The sequence below is a fragment of the Natator depressus genome, chromosome 1 (genome assembly GCF_965152275.1).
Source record: "Natator depressus isolate rNatDep1 chromosome 1, rNatDep2.hap1, whole genome shotgun sequence".
NCBI lineage: Eukaryota > Metazoa > Chordata > Testudines > Cheloniidae > Natator > Natator depressus.
This window is the reverse complement of record NC_134234.1, coordinates 45,229,414-45,250,372: the sequence shown is the minus strand read 5'-3', so window position 1 is coordinate 45,250,372 and position 20,959 is coordinate 45,229,414. Positions and strand designations below refer to the sequence as shown.

Below are 20,959 nucleotides of genomic sequence, written 5' to 3'. Positions count from 1 at the left end.
TAGAACATTTATTTTTTTACTGATTTTATGTGTAGAGAGCAGTCCTTAGGAAAGTCCCACACCTTCTATATTATTTTAATGACCAGTGTGGACATAAAGTTAAGGGAATTAGATTCTGTATAGAGAGAGGCCCTAGACACCAGGTTCCTTGTCAAATTTTTTGTCAGATTTCTTACATAATATATTGAAGGCTGGTTCCATGTCATCTAGTTCTGCATTCACTGTCACTAGTAACAAAAAACTGTTATCCTATTCCCTCATGAAATCCTTTGCCGAAGGTGCACATTATCTACTACAAGATAGGGCAATGAGGAGCATCAATTTCCACAGCAGTATAGAATCCTGGATTATAAATTACTATTGAATCCTTTTTGCATCAAAGAATATCATAATCCTTGCAAAATGTGCCCAAAGTCTTCTGTTCCGCTGTGTGAGGTTAGAATGTGCAGTCTAACAAAAAGGAAAAAAAAGTTTTTGCAATGCAGGAAAATCTTGAAGGACTAACAGCTGTTTAGAGAAATAAAAAGCCTAAAATACATTAGATTTGTTTTATAAATAAAAACATTTGTAGTCACAAAGCTACTTGGAGGCAGAAGTAGTTATTATTTATTTTTTTGTAAAGGGAGAGAAAATTGGAATAAGAATTGGTGAGGAGCCCAATCAGTATTTGTATGAACTTTAGGTCTACTGTAGAACTGAAACTTCTGTGATAGGGTGACTTGGCTGTGTAGTTCCCTGACCATGTATATCTCGTTATTTATTAATAAAGTTAACATGCTTAAGGTTTGGAAAATAAATCTCATAATAAGCAAGGACTAAATATTGACTTTGACTGACATTTAAGTATCCTAGCTAGGTGTAAATTCTTTCTATGTGAGTGTGCTGTGTTTAACTTCATTAGATGTAAAAGCAAACATATTGATTGTGTGGTGTCAATAGTTATACACAATTTATGATCAGTTTACACCATACCTTTTTCCCGGCCTTTTACTACATTTTGAATCAAATGTATAATATTGGGTAGAATTAGTTACCCTCAATGTGCAGTAATCCACTAATTAAGAACGTATAGGCACAATGTGGCATGTGAACAGTGTTTTGTTAATGGGATGCCACAGACTGAGCAGCTATTGAGGTTGCTGAAGAAATTCATTTCTTCATGTTTTAGAGTATACATTTGATTAATTGGCCTCATAACCTCAGTTCACAATGGAATATATTTGTGTTAGTTAGTAAAACTAATTGTTTTGTTTTAATCTAAAATAGTATAACATAGTATCTTTGCTGTTAACCCACAATCCTCTTGGAGGCAAAAGCTACACAATAATTGGAATTGTATTACATTACAGCTGTTACGTAGCAATAAAATGTTTCTATTGTAATACAAAATTAGTGTTATGGGTTTGTTTCATTTTAACCCTTTTATGATGGATTTCTGGAAATAAAAATAAAATTTATATCTGTTAATCTAATTAGGGCATTTTTAATAAATATTTAGATAAACTGGAACAATTTAAACTGTTCTAAACAGTGTTTTCATATTGCTCATTTGTAGCACAGCGTGAATAACTTTAATTTTCTTGTATGTTGCAGAAAGAATAAGTCACTGTAAAAAATCAAGACTACACAACAAGTCTAACTGATGAAGAAACAAAACCTGCACTATATGTTGTACAATGGGTACTACAAATGATGAGATGGTTTCAGTAGAGCAGACTTCCTCCTTGAACCCTCTGTGTTTTGAATGTGGCCAGCAACATTGGACAAGGGAGAATCATTTGTACAACTATCAGAATGAAGTGGATGATGACTTGGTCTGCCATATTTGCCTTCAGCCTTTGTTGCAGCCGTTAGACACCCCTTGTGGACACACGTTCTGCTACAAGTGCCTAAGGAACTTTTTGCAGGAGAAGGATTTCTGTCCATTGGATCGAAAAAGGCTCCATTTTAAACTCTGCAAAAAATCCAGTATTCTCGTTCATAAACTGTTAGATAAATTGTTTGTTTTGTGTCCCTTTTCTTCAGTATGTCAGGAGGTAATGCAACGATGTGAGCTGGAAGCACATCTCAAAAACAGGTGAGCAATGGAGGGGATTGTCTAGTACAACTTTTTGTATTGTTAGGATAGTTTTAGTAGCAGTCTAAATTGTGTGGATTTTATACAGTAAAATTTTGTCAAATATTCAGTATAGAAGATGTTTATTGACAAATCTGTTCCTGGAACAGGTCAGTCACTCATTGCTTAACTGTGTTTGGTTTTATTTTATTTTATTTTATTTTATTTTATTTTTTGAGGGGTAGCAGACGCACTTATAAGGGGTTTGATTTTTTTCTGCAAGTTTCATCCTGTGAGTTCTGGAGCACCGTCAACTCCCAATGAATGGGAATAAGACACTTAGCACTTTGCAGGATTGGGTCTCTTATGAGCAGACAGGGTGGATTGTGCTATATAACTTGGGAGGTGTAAATTCTGGAGTATCTTCCTTGTTTTTGCTCTGTGGTCTGTCTCCAGACCTGAAAGGAACTGAGCTGCAGTGCACTGTGTTATGATGTGGTTATAGGGCAGGGGTGGGCAAACTTTTTAGCCCGAGGGCCACCTTGGCGTTACAAACTGTATGGAGGGCCGGTAGGGAAGGCTGTGCCTCCCCAAACAGCCTGACACCTGCCTCCTATTCACCCTCTCCCACTTCCTGCCCCCCTCAGAACCGCCGACCCATCCAACAGTCCTTGTCCCCTGACCACCCCCTCCCGGGACTCCTGCCCCTAATCGCCCACTGGGACTCCACCACCTATCCAACCCGCCCTGCTCCCTGTGCCCTGACTGCCCCGATCCCTATCCACACCCATGCCCCTGACTGCCCCATGGGACCTCACTCCCTATCCAACCCCCCTGCTCCCTGTCCCCTGACTGCCCCGCCCCCAAACCTCCGCCCCATCCAACCTGCCTCCGGGACCCCCTGCCCCGTGTCCAAACCCCCCCACACACACACACCCCCTTACCATGCTGCTCAGAGCAGCAGGAGCTCACAGCTCCGCCACCCACACTGCCCAGGAGGAGCAGCGGGCCAGAGCGCTGATGGCATGGCGCGCTGAGGCTGCGGGGGAGGGGGACAGCGGAGGGGGGGCTGGGGGCTAGCCTCCCAGCCGGGAGCTCAAGGGCTGGGCAGGATGGTCCTGTGGGCCGTAGTTTGCCCACCTCTGTTATAGGGTGAGGAGTAGAAATGGCTGCTATAGAGCAACTGACAGGGATTATTTCTGAGGGCTTGGTGGCTCATAAAGGATGGCAGTGTAAACCTTAAAACTCCACCAGACTGCCTGAATATATACTGTACTTGCTACCCTGGTGAAGTGATGGCCTCTGAGATTTCTTTGTAAGATATTACTCAAAGGTTTAGGGCCTTCTGCTACACAAATTAAAATAAACCTGGTAATTTTATATTTCTTTTCCCTCTTACTCCCCAATATCTTGAAATATTGAAAGGAGAGCAAGATAAAGACTGTTACATCACTGTATTTTCCACTGAATGCATGTGATGAAGTGAGCTGTAGCTCATGAAAGCTTATGCTCAAATAAATTGGTTAGTCTCTAAGGTGCCACAAGTACTCCTTTTCTTTTAACCAAATTAGAGAAGATGAAGTTATGTAACTTGACCCCCCAATGTCTGCTATATGCACAATTGAGGAAAGTACTATCTAGTAGTACCATTGTGTTGTGTTGTCTAGGTGGTTTTTCACTCTTAAATGTAAACTGTCATTTTTTTGTAATAAGAATGTTAACATTCTTTGTTTCATTGAGTGGCATTTCATTGTTTTTGTTTTCTAAATAATATTTCAGGATATTTTCAGTAAATATTTAGAGGGTTTTATTATTACTCTTATTTCATGAACTGAAATGGGGCCAAGCTGAGTCAAATTTGCGTCATCGACAAAAATGTGAGCATCCCATCACATTTGGTGTGAGGAACTGAAGTATGACAGTGATAGCGAGTTAGTGTGTTGAAAAGCTTTGTGAATATGTAGCCCCTAATAAGTGTCACATTTTAAAGGGTTTGGTGGTCTTAAAATTAAAATAGGAGAGGAATATGGTCAAGCATTAAATGAAGAGAGGGAGGTGATGGATAAAAGAGAAATATGGAATGCATCTGATGCCAGAAATTTTTTTCCACCCGTAGATGTTATTTCATTCAAGCCTCTTTACACGTGCATTGCGTTTTACATTTTAAACAATGTATTACATACACTATTGAAGGCGGAGGTTTCCATAAAGTTCTATCTCTGCCTTTCTCTGGAAAAAGGTCCAATCCCCTCCCCCAGTGAAATAACTATTTTTAATTTGCATTCAGCTTTCTGTCAGCAACTTTCACTGTTTTTCTTCATTCAGGACAGGATCACATCTAACCTACATGATGGTGAAAAAAAATCTGATTTGGCTAACCGTATAACCCTAATATATTAAATCATTTTTTTAAAAAAACAGAGATGCATCCCGAACATTAAATTCAAATGATATTTCACTACTGTTGCCCTCAACCTTCCTAGCCCTCTTCCATTATTTGCCATTTCTTTCTCAATTGAGTCAAATTTAGATTGTAAGCTCCTCATGGCAGGGACTTGTCACTTTGGTGTAAAATACAATGCATACACACTTCAGCACTTTATAAAATCATTGTGTGTCTAATGCACAAGTCATATAATGAGGTCTAATTTAAACTGAATCATTATTTATTCCCATCAATCAGTCTGTAACAACATTTCAGTTGCTGTGCACCATGTATATGGAATTCCCTTTCTGTTGACTTGTGCTACTGATAACCTTCATGCATTTTATATATGTAGTAAAATTGTTTTTCAATATAGCTTATTTGTAAACATTGGAATACCTTTATGTAAAGTACCTCTGCTGGCATAAAAGGTGCAATAAATGCATAGCTTGAATTTGATTTGATATGGATTGGTGAATCCAATAAAATACTACTACTGATTATTACATGTTAGATAAATGTACAATTCAGTACTGTTGTAATCTTTGTCTTAGATATTACAAACCAGCTTCAGTGAGCACTGGGATGAACATGCCTGCTTTTCTAAGAAATGAAATACGCTAGTCTCACTGTTAAAAACGTTCAGACTCAGAACTAAAATTTCCAGTGAAATAATAATTGGCTTAATTTAAGCAGAAAGGCTGCAAGAAATTTTGTAATATCCACCAGTCAACTCCAGAGTGTGTGGTAAATGCAGACCACTCTGTCAAGGAAATTAGAAGCATGAGGCACAAATTTGATGATTTCATGGGCAATAATCACCCCCAAGTTCTCAGTGCTTAATTAGAATCCCCTTGATTTATCAGTTTTTCAGGTTCATCAGATTTGCTTGGGAACCACAGACCCTTAGAGTCAGCCCTTGTAAGGGTCTCTTGTACTTTATTTCCTTAGCATGTGGTATTTTGAAAGCTTGTTAATGTTTAATAACTAACAATGGTATTGGTATCTACTTTATCAAAGATCATTTACTTGACACAGGTCCAAGAAAACCTTAGTGAACTTCTGCAATATTTGATTTAAATTCAACTTACTGAGTCTTCAGATCTAATCAAATTCCATTTTAGAAAGGTACAGCTTTTGTCCAGCACAATGCAGTTTTGGTTCACATGAAGATTTAGGCCCTGTCTTAGTGGTTTTTTATTATTATTTTTATTTAAGCTGAGCCACAATTTGCCATCCAGTATTAAAAAGTATAGCCACTTCAGAAGGTACCACAACACTCCTCCATATCCCCCATTACTGAACATTTAGTGCTTCCTTTAAAAGGAATTTTTTGTGGAAAGTTAAATTTAAACCTTCTATAAAAGCCTCTTTTGAGTTGCTCAGTGGCTGGAAACCAGCATATTTAATGTGTAGATTCATACATGACTATAGCAAGATTTACAGAAAAAAGCATTACAATAAATGCAAAACCTACTATTCAAAAGTAAGGAAAAGCCAAAGGATTGGAGTTTGAATGTTCCTTGCTTAACACCTATTCTCACCTAGGTTATAAGCTGTGTTCCCATCAACAAGATGCCCTGGTGAAAGCCTAGCTCGTTGCCACACTCGGTTGCTGGGAAGGAGGAAAGTGCTGGGATTCCTACCAGGATGCTGTCCCTGGCCCCTGTTTTGGGTGCTCATCTTTCATATCTGTCTTTAGATACTAAGTGTCTGATGCATATGAAGCTTTTCTAGCCTTCCAAAACTTCTCCGATTGCTGGAAGGGTGAAGGAGCTTTCTGTGGCTTTTCCCACTCTTGACCCTCCTGGCTACTGAGAGAAGGGGTCCTCATCACTGCTCTTACCCCTCCTCCAGCTTCCGAGTTTGCACAAGAAAGGGTGGAGGGAAAAGAGATCTCCACAATGGAATCCCTCCTCCTGGAGGTTTTTTGGGTCCTCCCCCCCACACACTCCCAAAGCAAATAGATACCACCAGTGCATGGGTTTACTGCTGGCCTGCTGCTCCTAGTCCTGGTAGGCCATGATACATTAGCTCTGACACATGTGGCGCCCTGATCTAAGGAAAATCTATTTTACATCATTTTGGAGATTTTTAAAAACGCTAATACCACCTCTTCTATTATTCATAAGTAAGATGACCTGATTTTACAGATAGAATAACATGAAAAATAGTGCCAGTAAAATGCATTTTACATTCTGAAGTTCTGATCATGTAGCTTGTTGTGTGAAGATCGATCTCTGTGCCCTCACAGAGACCCACTGATTTCAGCAGGGCTCTGCCTGAGGACAGTGAGCTACCCATATACAACAAATTTCAAGATCGGGGCCCAAAAATAGCTTTTCTCCAAAATATTTGGAATAAACAAAATAGGTCAAGGTGTTTGGTATGGTCTGGAATTTGTATTGGCCACTTGTTTGGAATGGCCTGCATAACTTGTGGGTGGCTGCAATATTTGAATAATGCACACATACTGTGCATGATAAACCCCTTTATCTAGATAATAAGATTCCAGGAATGTCACTCTGAAGCCTAAAGTGTCTGTGCTGGTGTGAAATGATGGAAGTAGCTACAAGTATGGTTAAGAACTCTTTTTGTTCAGAATATCACCAGGTAGAATCATCACTAGGGTTCATGGTCTATTGCCTTCCAATGTTTAAGTTTTCAGCCATTTGACTTTACTAATTACACTATGAAGTGTGCAGCTGCAGTATTATCATGACATGTATCTATGCCATGCCTAGAGTCCTAGACCATTATAAGATCAGGGAAGTCAACCAATCACTGCTTTCTACTCTATAGCTAATTTGCTTGCCACATTTGCATTGGTTGTATGAGGGAGACTGCACAGATGGGAGATTATTTGGCCTTGGTGCTATACCCAACTGCCACCTGCACAAATCCACACAACTCTCCTAGCACAAAACACACAAATCAACATAATCACCCAAACAGAGCACGCAATAACCCCAAACATTACCCTTTAGCCTAGAGTGTCTGTTGAGTCAGTGTGAAGTGAGGGGGACAGCTATAAACATAGCTGAGAATTCTTTTTATTTGGACTATCACTAGGTTCAATTGTCATTGTGATCTGTAATCTGTTACCATCCAATTTTTAAGTTCTCAGCCATTTTTGGTATTTTACACACACAACTTTATGAATTACACCTGTGCAATAGCACAGACTTTCAGCTGTTTGTATAGTAATCAGAATCTATATACTGCTATAGGATAGATAGATATTCTAGGTCTATAGTCAAGGTCAAGGACTAGCTTGCACAAGAAAGGGTGGAGGGAAGAGAGATCTCTGCAACTCAACCCCTCCTCTGACCTGAAGGATTATTTGGGTCCTCCCACCCAATGTTGACTGGCATTTCATCATCCATTCTAGCTCATTCATGAGGCTCTTCTTACAAGCATTTGTTATCTGTAAATTGGATTAATTATGTTTTAATGGGTTAGTCACATAGAATACTGCATGAAAAGTACACTGGGATCACTGGACATACTTATCATGCTATCGAAATTTCCTCATTTTAACTTCAGTTTATAAAGTTCCTATTTAGGAAAATAATACCAAAACCTTATTTTTTTTGTGAAGACTTTAGTCATCTGCCAAATACATATGAGAAATACACCCTATGGAAGAATTGACACCAGGTTGTAAAGCTGGTTGTAGTTTTGACAGAGACAGGACTCTTCAAAAATATTTCTAAAAAAAAGTCTTCTCTAACAGTATCAAAATAAAATTCTAGATTACCCAGCATCCATATCCCCTAAACTGTGATGTCTATAGATCTCATGAGCTAGACTGATAGTTAGAACAGATCAATATTTTAATGAGACTGATAGGGAACCTTCTACAGGCAGTAATCTTCGTGCTTCAGTAAGTGAAACTCGATTCCTTTGGTGTAGATACTGAACCCCAGTGTGGTGCTAGGGGGAACTGTGCTGCTGGAAATTTTTCAGTATTACCAACTGAAGCATTTAAAATTACGAGTCAGATCCTGAAATATAATATTGACTTAAAAATCATGAAATTTTAAATAATAAATTTGTTTTGTCTTCTGGTGTTTGAGCCTTTTGGGACTCACATTTTCAATCTTTGCTCTGCAGCCCTGAGGGCTAGAAACGTATTCTTAAAAAAACAAAACTGAGATTCTCATGACTCCAAGAGCTGGGGCTTTAAGAAAAACACCTCAAATCATGAGTCTCATGATCAAATCATGAGCGTTGGCAACACTCCATCTTACGGATGAGACAGAAGACCCAGGTCCAGACCTGATCACCAATGTACATGAAAGGCATTATGTAAATGTAAGATCATTATATAAATGAAAGATCACCATAACATTGTATAGTACCCTTTGAGCTTACAGTTGTCAACGCATATAAATAACATATAGGAAACTCACAAACAAAAAACCACTAAGTAGATTGGGAACTGCTTAACTAGGGGCTCATTAAAGCAGTTATGAAGAGGAGGTAGTGGAATTCTGAGGGAAGGACCAAGTGTGGGGAAAAGGAAAAATGTGTATTTCCAACCCATCCATAGGTCAGGAAGCAAGAGGAGCTGGGAAAATAAAAGGCTTTATACTAATTAAAAGGAAACTTTGTAAATTAAGGACTGTGCATTTTTTATTTTCCTGCCTGAAATTATCTGTTGGTTGCTGTCTTTTTAACCATGCTGAAGAAAGCCCTGGTTCTGGCTCCCTGTATACTAGCCTGGGGTAGAGAAATGCTCTGTTCAGAAAACTTATGCATGCACAGGTGACAGCAGGATGTAGAATTTTTTTCTTCCCTTCCCACCCCCGCTTTATTTGTTATTTTTGGCTACAGCCTTGGCCATGCTCATATAGAGCTGACTCAGAAGAAAGCTTTAAATTGTTAAGCAATACAAATTGATATGCTACCTATTCGAGGCATGGATTGGTGTGATGGGAGGGGAAGTGTGTGTGACATTGCACTCTATATAATTCTATAAAAATATGCTAATGAGTGTGACTATAATGTAACTGGAATATGCTTCATGCAAAAGGTCTCTTGTAAGGTATCATTACAAAGATTATAATCTACTGAGTGTGGTCACCCTGTTTGTATAAATGTATCATTCTTGTATCTGAAACTGGAAATATGAAATATAACTCTAAGGTCCTATTGTAGTTATGCAAAGTGTGGGCCATTAATGGTGGTTTGGAATCTTAATGGCTCCCATTAACCAGGACAATTAACTGTAAATGGCTCTGTTTTACTTGTAAGTCTTCCTCTATACATGTGGCCTGGCAAGTGGGTAATGAAGTCTTACAGTAACATGTGATCATGTCACCTGAACTGAAATCCATCTTTAACCTGGTGCTTTTCCATTGAGAAGGAGGGGTGGGAACCCAGAGGGACAAAGGATTCCTGCCTTATGCAAAAGATTATATAAGTGGGTGGAACAGAACAAAGGGGTGGCAATCATGAGAAATCCCCTAGCTACCACCTGAGCTGGAACAAGGGCTATACCAGGGGAAAGGATTATGCCCAGACTAGGAAGGCTTCCAGTCTGAAAGAAACTTATTGAAACATCTCTGAGGGTGAGATTTTATCTGTATTCAGTTTTATTACTGTACTAGACTTGGACTTGTGTGTTTTATTTTATTTTGCTTGGTAATTCACTTTGTTCTGTCTGTTACTACTTGGAACCACTTAAATCCTACTTTCTGTATTTAATAAAATCACTTTTTACTTATTAATTAACCCAGAGTATGTATTAATACCTGGGGGGCAAACAGCTGTACATATCTCTCTATCAGTGTTATAGAGGGCAAACAATTTATAAGTTTACCCTGTACAAGCTTTATGCATGGAAAAATGGATTTATTTGGGGTTTGGACCCCATTGGGAGTTGGGCATCTGAGTGTTAAAGACAGACACACTTCTTAAGCTGCTTTCAGTTGTCTGCAGCTTTGGGGCATATGGTTCAGACCCTGGGTCTGTGTTGGAGCAGACTGGCCTGTCTGGCTCAACAAGACAGGGTGCTGGAGTCCCAAGCTGGCAGGGAAAGCAGGGGCAGAAGTGGTCTTAGCACAGGAGTTGACAGCCCCAAAGGGGTTTCTGTGATCCAACCCGTCACAGTGTGGAGGGAAGTTGAATAGGGGGCATACAAGGGGGCAGGGCTTGGACTCAGAGTAAGGGATTGGGTAGCATGGAACTGTGATACCTGTTCTTGGAAATGAGGAAGGGGGCATTCTATGGATGGCAAACGAAAGGATGCCTGGAAGGGGAGCAAGAGACTGATAGGACGTAGACTGGAAGGCATGCTGGTGACTGGGGAACATGGAAGCAGTGGGCGCTGTGGACTTGGAGAGCCATGGAAGTGGGTTGCATGAAATTTGGGACAGGAATGTTCAAGCGTTTTGTGCTGTGTAATATGACCACTTTTGATATATATTTGAAAGTAACATGACAGTCCATCTCTAGGTGTCCTGGAGCTTCCCATCGAAGGGTTGTACTGGAGAAAAGGAAGTCTAGCAAACTGCAGACGGAAGCTGAGAATGAAAATGGGCCGAGTGTGATAGATCACCCAGGCACGTTATCTCCAGATACAGACCATGCTGGGCCAGGACCTGTGCCAGTGGATCAGAACTTTACACCAACTACTCTTCCTGCGTGGACAGATGAGCCTGGCCTTGACAACCCTGCCTTTGAAGAGAGCACAGTAGCAGACGGTATGTCATGTTTGTCTTTTTAATTCTCTGTTTGATCTGTCTAAATCAAACCTAGAAACTTAAAGTGACATAATTGTAAGTTTATCTCCTGCAAACAAATAACAAACCCTACATCTCCAACTGCTGTGCTTGTCCTATAGTGATTCTTATTGGAAAGTTAAACTCCCCAAAGAGTTCTCTACTTGAAAATGTAGCACTTGAATGAAAACACAATTAGTTGGGAAAGATCTATCTGTTGTTTTTACTGCAATAGTATCATACTGGTATAACACAAAGCTATCCGGTACTGTAGAGCATGTCAATGTCTGCGTTCTGTTAATGGTCTGATAGCTACATTGAGGCAATGTGTTTTCTATAGAATTGCTGAAGCTGGTTTCTAAGATGAGATTTTTTTCCCCCTGGATCAACAGGCTTCCCACCTATGGAATACTGTCCTGTTCGAACGAAAAGGCAACTGAGTAACTCCTGCATCCATCTGCATCGAACTAACAGTAACACCTCTAGCATCTGCGATATTAGAGAGGAAACACTGAGCCTTACCACAGAGGAAGGTGGTCTTTCCCCTTCCTTTTCCTGTTTGTAGGCTGTGTACTCACCATTCATTAGCATCCTCCTCTTCCATTTTAGCTGTCTGTGTTTGTGTTTGGAGGGGTGCTTGCTTCTTGCCTTGACCTTGTAAATCAGTGACAGCTGTTGCTGTCGTGCGGAACTGGTTAAGGAAGGAGTGACAAATATGTAATTCTAACTTCTTAGATTTGGACTCACAATGTTATGTTTCTTTTCTATTATTACCTTCTATAAACTGAACTTTAGATAAACTGAAACATTTGAAAGAGCTAATTGAAAAAGAAAATGTATGAAAAAGAAGATAATTATTTTTAAATAATAATAATGGGGGGGAGGGATAGCTCAGTGGTTTGAGCATTGGTCTGCTAAACCCAGGGTTGTGAGTTCAATCCTTGAGGGGGCCATTTAGGGATCTGGGGCAAAAATTGGGGATTGGTCCTGCTTTGAGCAGGGGGTTGGACTAGATGACCTCCTGAGGTCCCTTCCAACCCTGATATTCTATGATTAAAGGTTAGGTCCCAAAGGGTTCAGAATATCCTCTTTTTAAAGTAATACCTAACTTTTTCTCTTAGTGCATGGATACTGATCACTTATTCTAGGTCTTTATCTTTTTGTTAACCAAGGTGTTTCAGCAAACAGTGGAGCCAATCCAATTTGTTTTATTTGCATTATACCATTGTCGTCTGGTGTGCTTATATTGTCCTCCAATAATTTTCAGTGTTGAAAATGTACTGGGATATAAAATATATTAACCTTTCTTTATTTGTTTTTTTAAACTTGTCAGCAACCCACCAGCCACCTACCTTGCCCGAAGGAGAAATCACTACAATTGAAATTCACCGGTCCAATCCTTATATTGAGTTAGGAATTAGCATAGTGGGTGGCAATGAAACTCCTTTGATCAACATTGTTATTCAAGAGGTTTATCGAGATGGGATCATTGCCAGAGATGGAAGACTCCTTGCTGGAGACCAAATACTTCAAGTATGGAATCTAATTAAATTGTCTATCTAGTTGCATGCATTCAGTCATTGCTGTACAGTATATTATGAGATGGTGGTAGTTCTCTTGCCAATCTGTGTTATGTAAATGTTAGCTTTGCAATATTAGTTTAAAAACAAATTATTATTCAGACTGAGCAGAGTCTGTTATTCCACTACTGATACCAATGATTTACATAGTTCATGGGGCTTGGCTTCCTATAATTATTTCTGTTCAATAGCTTTTAAAATGGATAAGAAAGGCTGAGTGTATTATTTTCTATTTTTAATGGTCTGAGGCTCTCCTCCTCCTCTTTTGAGGTATAGGCACCCCCTCCGAAGAAAGCAAAGGTTATTTTTGGTTAGGAAGTTTAATTTAATTTGCCTTTTGCAATTGCATTTGTGAGTTACTGGATTGATTTTTGCCTTGTTTGTTATGCTAACTAGGCTGCAATGTTCCCTTCCAGCTGCAGCTGCCCTGCCATTCCTTATTACTTGAAATCAACAATTATGTTTTAAAAACAAAAATTTTGTGGTGAAGTCCTTCACTCATGTGATTTGAAATGTTCTGTTATGAATATTAGGGTTATTTTTCCTATTTAAAATTAACAGATAAAATAACTTTGGTTATTATTTTTTATAACTATATAATAAATCTAGAAGAATGAGGAAATAGCAGAAGAAAATATTAAAAGCTTTGGTTCTGTTTTATTTCAAATGAGTTCTTTAATTTTATTTTCAGGTACTTTAAGTATTACTGTCCTTAGGATCCGACATACCATAGTAAATGCCCCCTCCTTGCCAAATCTGGACAATTCCACCTCGTTGTAGATTGTCCATATGCTGGATTTTTTTTTTGTATTTTTTTATACACACACACACACACAAAATCCAGCAGGTAGACATGGTTGGGAAATTTTAGTATCCTTTAAATAAAATTAGTATGGACTTCAGAAAATAAAACCTTCCTTTCCTGATGTTAGAGAAACCAGCCCTTTTACTATCACAGAGTATTATGACAGAGGTTGGCAAAAAGTAACCCAAGATATGTTCAAAACCAGGCAGTTGCAGGTGTTGATTGGATGCTATATCCAGTCACTAACCCCAGCAGCCAATGAGAGCCTTTCAGTAATCAAGGGTTGAGTCATGAGTTGCCAGAATGATGAGCCTGTTGAAGCTGTAGAAATTCTTGTTGAGCAGCTGGCAGTTATGGTTCCAAAAGCTATAAGTATCTGTAAAGTGACTCTAGATGGGAAAAAATTGGAACTGCAGTGTAAAAACCCTATAGACCTGATAACACTGAGGCTCTGCAAACTCTGTAAGCAAGTTCAGTAGAATCTCCTTGCCATTGTAAGAAGGGCATGTAGAAGCAGGATGTGGAGAGGTGCAGATGACACAAACCAAACTCTGTGGAAGACCTAAGGGCTTCCTTGCTCAGAGTTGGCCTGTGTTGATGCTAAGATGGCTCATGAAATTTACTAGGCTTGGCCTTTGCAGACCAAAACTAGGTACTGTGTTGCATGCAGTTATATGTTCATGCTTCAGTTGTGAACATCTGAAGATCTCTTCAGAGAGTGTTATCTGAGGAATTTAGACAAGCTGAATATGACTGTAAGGTGAACTTTAGCTCTTCTTGCCCACCCAAATGGAGAAGTTTTTTTTTTTTTTTCAGGTAACCTTTAATACTTGACTGAGGGCACAAGGTTTAATACTATTATATAAAATTATAAAGTATATTTCATATCAACAGGGTTTTAAAAAAATCTGATTAATTCATTGTTTGCCTAACATTATAAATATCTATCTTAATATTATTTAATGTATGTAATTTTATGTAAACATTAAGAAAGTCAAACAATTTAAAAATATTAATTGCACGATTAAAAAATAGTCTAGATTAATCACAGTTTTAATCACATTGTTAAACAATAATAGAATACCATTTATTTAAACATTTGGATGTTTTCTACATTTTTAAATATATTGATTTCAATTACAACACAGAATACAAAGTGTGCAGTGCTCGCTTTATATTTATTTTTTTTACAAATATTTGCACTGTAAAAAAGATAAAATAAATAGTATTCTTCAATTCACTTCATACAAGTACTGTAGTGCAATCTCTTTATTGAGAAAGTGCAACTTAAAAGTGTAGAATTATTATTATTTTTTTACACAACTGCACTCAAAAATAAAATAATGCAAAACTTTAGAGCCTACCAGTCCACTCTTGTTCAGCCAATTACTAAGACAAACAAGTTTGTTTACATTTATGGCAGATAATGCTGCTCGCTTCTTATTTACAATGTCACCTGAAAATGAGAACAGGTGTTCACAGGGCTCTGTTATAGCCAGCGTATTGTGTACCAGATATACTACACATTCGTGTGTCCCTTTATGCTTGGACCACCATTGCAGAGGACATGATTCCATGCTGATGACGGGTTCTGCTAAGTAACAAACCAAAGCAGTGCAGACTGATGCAGGTTCATTTTCATCATCTGAGTCAGATGCCACCAATAGAAGGTTGATTTTCGTTTTTGGCGGTTCGGGTTCTGTAGTTTCTGCATCGGAGTGTTGCTCTTTTAAGACTTCTGACAGCGTGTTCCACACCTCGTCCCTCTCAGATTACAGTGTTGCATAGTGGTGTTATGGACTTTTTGATGCACTATTATGTTACGCATCACATGATGTTATAACACACAGTTGAGGGAGGTCTTTATTTTGGCAGAGAAGGGTAAAGAGAAATATGTCTTTGTTCAAGGACATCTTACGTTGAGCTACTATAGTGTCATCTACTAAACGCTAAAAAGAAGGTGTTTGGCACTTTTTCCACATACTCTGTGTTTCACTTAGAAGGTCTGTGTGGAAGAAATAGATGTTTTGCTTTCACACCCAACTTGCTTTAATATGTTTTAGAATTAACACAGTAGTGTGTAAGAAGTAGACTATTGATTCCTTCTAAAGCAAGGACGACTAGGGCTTAAAAATATTACTCAGTGAATGAAAAACATCATTGTTTGTGGTTGGTTTGTTTGTTTTTAAATTGAACTTGTATTTCATTTCAGGTTTCTCTTTCATGGCACGTTTTTGGAAGAGACCAGAAAAAATACACTTCCTTTAACATATTTCCCATATAAACTCTACTTTCGTAGGCCTATATGACATTGGAGGTCATTTCACTTACGTCAAGAAATGTCATCTATCAACCAAAAGAAGTTAGTTACCAATTGTAATACAGATTAATAACTGAAACATCTTAGATATTTATCAAAAGAGATCCTGGAATAAAATCTCACTGAGATTCCATTATAAATTCCTGTTTTCAGGGATTTGATACCAGGTTATATTTGTCCATTTCTCTCATGAAACTTACAGATTGAAATGACTAAGGTAAATAATAATATGCCCATTATGGACTATTTTGTACCAGCACTCATTTACTAAAATGATACATTTATTAAGGGTGTTTTTTCTCAAAACTTTTTCCTTCATTTTCTTCTTTGTACCTAAGTGTTGGAGCACATGTACTAATAATATGGTAAAATCACCGAATGTTTGGAGACCCTTACAACATCATCCTTAACTCATCCCATTGTGCCTTGAAGTTTCAACCTTAACTATGAATTTCCCTTACTTTTTGTGGATTTGGCTCAGATACTTAATGTTTAAATTCATTGTTACAGGCAGATGTTTTTGATTTTTTTTCTACTGTTTTTTCCCTATCAAATCTCATTGCAGATGTATTTATTGTTTTAGGGACTGCAGGAAATGACTGTACTGAATTGAAATGTTTCTGCCACAAAAAGAAATACTCTATATTCCTACAGTCGTAGAATCGTAGGACTGGAAGGGACCTTGAGAGGTCATCTAGTCTTAAAAATCTCTAATGATGGAGATTCCACAACCTCCCTAGGCAATTTATTCCAGTGCTTAACTACATTGACAGTTACAACGTTTCTCCTAGTGTCCAACCTACACCACCCTTGCTGCAATTTAAGGCCATTGCTTCTTGTCCTAAACTCTGAGGATAACAAGAACTATTTATCTCCCCTTTCCTTGTAAGAACCTGTTATATATTTGAAAACTGTTACCATGTCCCCTTTGAGTCTTCTCTTCTCCAGACTAAACAAACCCAGTTTTTTCCATCTCCCCTCACAGGTCATATTTTATAGAACTTTAATCTTTTTTTTTTTTTGTACTCTTCTCTGGACTCTCTCCAGCTTGTCCACATCTTTCCTGAAATGTGATGCACAGTACTGGACCCAGTAGTTCAGTGTGCAACTGTTTGTTCCTGTCTAAGTGGAGTATTTTGCCTTTGTCCTTATTGAATTTCATCCTGTTTACTTCAGACGATTTATCCAGTTTGTCCAGATCATTTTGAATTTTAATCCTATCCTCTAAAGCACTTGCAACCCCTCCCAGCTTGGAATCGCCTGCAAACTTTATCAGTGTATTCTCCATGCCATTATCTACATCCATTGATGAAGATATTGAACAGAACTGGACCCAGAACCAATCCCTGAGGGACCCCACTCGATATGCCCTTCCAGCTTGACTGTGAACCACTGATAACTTCTCTCTGGGAATGGTTTTCCAACCAGTTATGTACCCTCATTATAGTAGCTCCATCTTGGTTGTATTTCCCTAGTTTATGAGAAGATCATATGAGACAGTATCAAAAGCCTTACTGAAGTCAAGATACACTACTGCTTCCCCCATATCCACAGGGCTTGTTACCCTATCAAAGAAAGCTGTTAGGTTGGTCTGACAGGATTTGTTCTTGACAAATCCATGCTGACTGTTATTTATCACCTTATTATCTTTTAGGTGTTTGCAAATTGATTGCTTTAATTATTTGCTCCATTATCTTTCCGGGTACTGAAGTTAAGCTGACTGGTCTGTAACTCCCTGGGTTGTCCTTATTTTCCTTTTTATGGTTTGGCACTATATTTGCCCTTTTCCAGTCCTCTGGAATCTCTCCCATCTTCCACGACTTTTTGAAGAGAATCATTAATGGCTCAGATATCTCAGCTATTGTATTAGTGCATATCAGAGTAGTGAGTCAACAGGTCTGGCAGTTTATATACTGCAGGGTTTGGTTTGCTTTTTAAATTAACAATATAGGCTGTAAGGGCAAAACCTGAGCCCATTTATATCAACAGGAGTTTGCTATTAACTTAAATGGGAACAGGGTTTCACCCTAACACTTCTGCATTTTAACTGTTGATTTTTTTTGAAGATATTGCACTTTTTACCTCGTGATTAATCATACTCAGAAAGAAACCTTTTCACAGAAGTATATTGGTTTTGATGAAACTTCAGTCAGGAGAGGTTTCTTAGGTCCAGGACAAAATTCCTGGTCAAAACCCAGAGAGACAGACTAAGAATAGCTAGTAGCCCAGTGGGTAGGGTACTCACGTGGGCTGTGGGGAAGCCAGTTTCAAGTCCCTGCTCTGCCTGACTTAGTTCAGGAACTTAAACCTGGGTCACCCACATCCCAGGTAAGTGCCCTTCCCACTAGGATAGTCTGTTTGTGTCCCTGTTTTTGTTTTTGTTTTTGTGAAAAGCTTCAAGAAGTCCCATCCCAATGTACAATGGGAAGCATTTCTGAAATCTCAAATTTTTACAGGACTGGAAAAATGTTTCCTTCCCAGCTCTAGCTTACAGTTTACAGGCCCGAAAGTATTTATACCAGCTGCCCAAAGTTTCTGTACCACTGATGGGTGTTGAATTACAGAATTTTAAAGTGAAGGTGTCATCTGATTTAACCTTTATAGTTCCAAAATTTTTGCTGCTCTTCAGTATCAGATGTAAAACTTAAGGCCAAGGGTTTCAAAACTTGAATTTGTAAAGTTAAACACTCATTTCTGGAAATCTTGGCATTAGCTTCAGAGCTCTTTAAGAACACGTTAGTGAATATTTGTACCTCCTCAATGTTTCCCTCTTCCAGAGACGTCTGAGTCTCATGTTGTTGCTAACGTAAACAGCTTGTTTCCACATTCAAGAAGAGCTACAATGGTCCAATTATATTGAAAAAATGTTGACTTTATGCTTTTTCCCCCCTAAATCTAATATTTTCCTCCACTTAATTGTGCTGTGGTCATTCTGAATGTGGAAACAGGGAACTGCTCAAGATGGCAGCAGTAGCATGAAACTCCAAGGTGCTCTCATTTTCCTAGGAGACGAAGAAAATTAATAACTTTGGTAATACACAACACAAAAGTCAATTTATTCAGACTTTCCATCTCTCTTCCCCTCCCATTCCTACTATTTTAGCAGCCAATATTCTAGAATTCTTAAGAGTTAAAAATTAATGTTCTCAAAGCATTAGCTGAAAGTCCAAGCTTTCAGACCACTTCCAGCATTGAATCTAGCTCTGATAGTTCTCAGATAGAAGTCAATAAAATCAGATCAGATTTGAGGTGGAGTTAGTTAAAAAAAGGTATGATAATAGGAATGATAGACATAATTCTAATATTCTGCATCTTGCACACTTTTGAATTATTTGATTGTATCTCATATGTTGGTATTTCAGCCCAGCAGTGCTAATTTCTTTGTTTGTTATGGTACAGGAGGTGCATGACTTAATATAGTTTTGAACTTGCATCCAAGATGGCATCTGTCTCTGCTTCCTTATGTACTTATGTGGTATCTCATTTACATTTTTGTTCCTGAGCTCTAGGCCTGCAAGATGAACTGTGAAATGAACATCCTATAATTCAGATACTATCCTTTAGGGCAACATATAAGTGTAATATAAAGTATGCTGAAATACATGAAAAAAAATATTTTCTTCACACTCTAAACATGAATTAGAATTGTACAGTAGTCAAAAACAGTTTATTCTACAACATATTGTACTATAGGCCAATTTTATAGATTTATCAGTGTTCTGGTAATCTGACTGGCTGAATATCTAAGCACGTATCCCAACTGGAGATGATCTACTGTTGAAATATTTGGTACTTTTCTGATACAAAACACCTGCATTTACTGCAATCCCATTCACAGAAACACTACTTTTTGTAAAATATGTAAGATTATAAACCAATCCTTAAAATTCCTTTCTTTAAAAAGAACATGTGTAAAATTCTTTAAAGCTACTCATATTTAAAGTGACAATAATGTCTTTGGCCCTATAAAGGCATGCGTAGAACAAACAGCTCCTGCCTTGAGGAGCATTCAGAGTGAAAGACCCAGGATGATCAGTCACAAATGCACTGGGAGACAGAGAGGATGGCAGTAATTTAGAATGTGGTGGAAGTTAGTGTTAATTGCAGTAATGATAGCATAATGTTGATGTGGGTTAGCTTTGCAGGCTCAGCTTAGGAAGTGTTTATTTAGGAGAGAATTGAATAAAAAGAGGAAGGAGCAGAGAGGGGTAAGTAGATAATTCCAGGTATAGGCTATTAGAGGTTTGTAACAGGGTCTCTGAACTTGGCAAGGATTTTGATACATCTTGAAACAACTAAACAGTTATAAATATTGTTTTACTTCTTGTTTTCCAGGTCAATAACTTTGACATCAGCAACGTGTCCCATAACCATGCTCGAGCTGTTCTTTCCCAGCCCTGCATGGTGCTGCATCTCACGGTGCTCCGAGAGAGACGATTTGGAAGCCGGACACACAACCATGCTGACAGCACTTCCCTGCGAGAAGATGGCTTTCAGGTGATGCTGCATAAACGAGACTCTAGTGAACAGCTTGGCATTAAATTAGTGCGCAGAACAGATGAGCCAGGAGTTTTTATCCTCGACCTTTTGGAAGGGGGATTGGCTGCTCAAGATGGCAGACTCTGCAGCAATGACCGGGTACTCGCAATCAATGGACATGACCTGAAACATGGGACACCGGAACTTGCTGCTCAGATTATCCAGGTAAACTCTAATGGGGTACTTTACTGAAATTTAAAATGTATTATATGTCAAGACACTTATTGTATGTATCGCCAAATTTCACCCAAAAATGGCATTATACAGTACAGAACAACTTGTGTATTGCCCCTAAACTGTGTAGTGTTTTTGGCCGATGTTACTCATTACTAGTAGCTGAAAGTCTGTGCTGTCGCTCAGGTCATTTTATAAAGTTGTGTGCTTTTAAAAACAAACAAACAAAACAGTTGAGAACTTAAAAATTGGATAGAAACAGACTGTGAATCCCAGTGATGATTGAACCTAGTGCTATTCCAAACAAAAAGAGTTCCCAGCCACGATTTTAG

At 38.5% G+C, this 20,959-nt stretch overlaps 1 protein-coding gene across 4 annotated transcripts in view; it reads left to right on the top strand.

The window, feature by feature from the left end:
• LNX2 (ligand of numb-protein X 2) overlaps window positions 1-20,959 on the top strand; it is a 90,810-nt gene that overhangs the window by 49,919 nt on the left and 19,932 nt on the right. For 3 of the 4 annotated variants that reach the window (XM_074958858.1, XM_074958867.1, XM_074958875.1), the window contains exons 3-7: window positions 1,594-2,077; window positions 10,944-11,191; window positions 11,602-11,742; window positions 12,543-12,742; window positions 20,250-20,618. In XM_074958858.1, the coding sequence (XP_074814959.1) occupies window positions 1,677-2,077; window positions 10,944-11,191; window positions 11,602-11,742; window positions 12,543-12,742; window positions 20,250-20,618 (1,359 nt within the window). In that variant the 5' untranslated portion in view covers window positions 1,594-1,676. The remainder of the gene's footprint in view (window positions 1-1,593; window positions 2,078-10,943; window positions 11,192-11,601; window positions 11,743-12,542; window positions 12,743-20,249; window positions 20,619-20,959) is intronic. The other variant, XM_074958885.1, reaches the window with a different exon arrangement.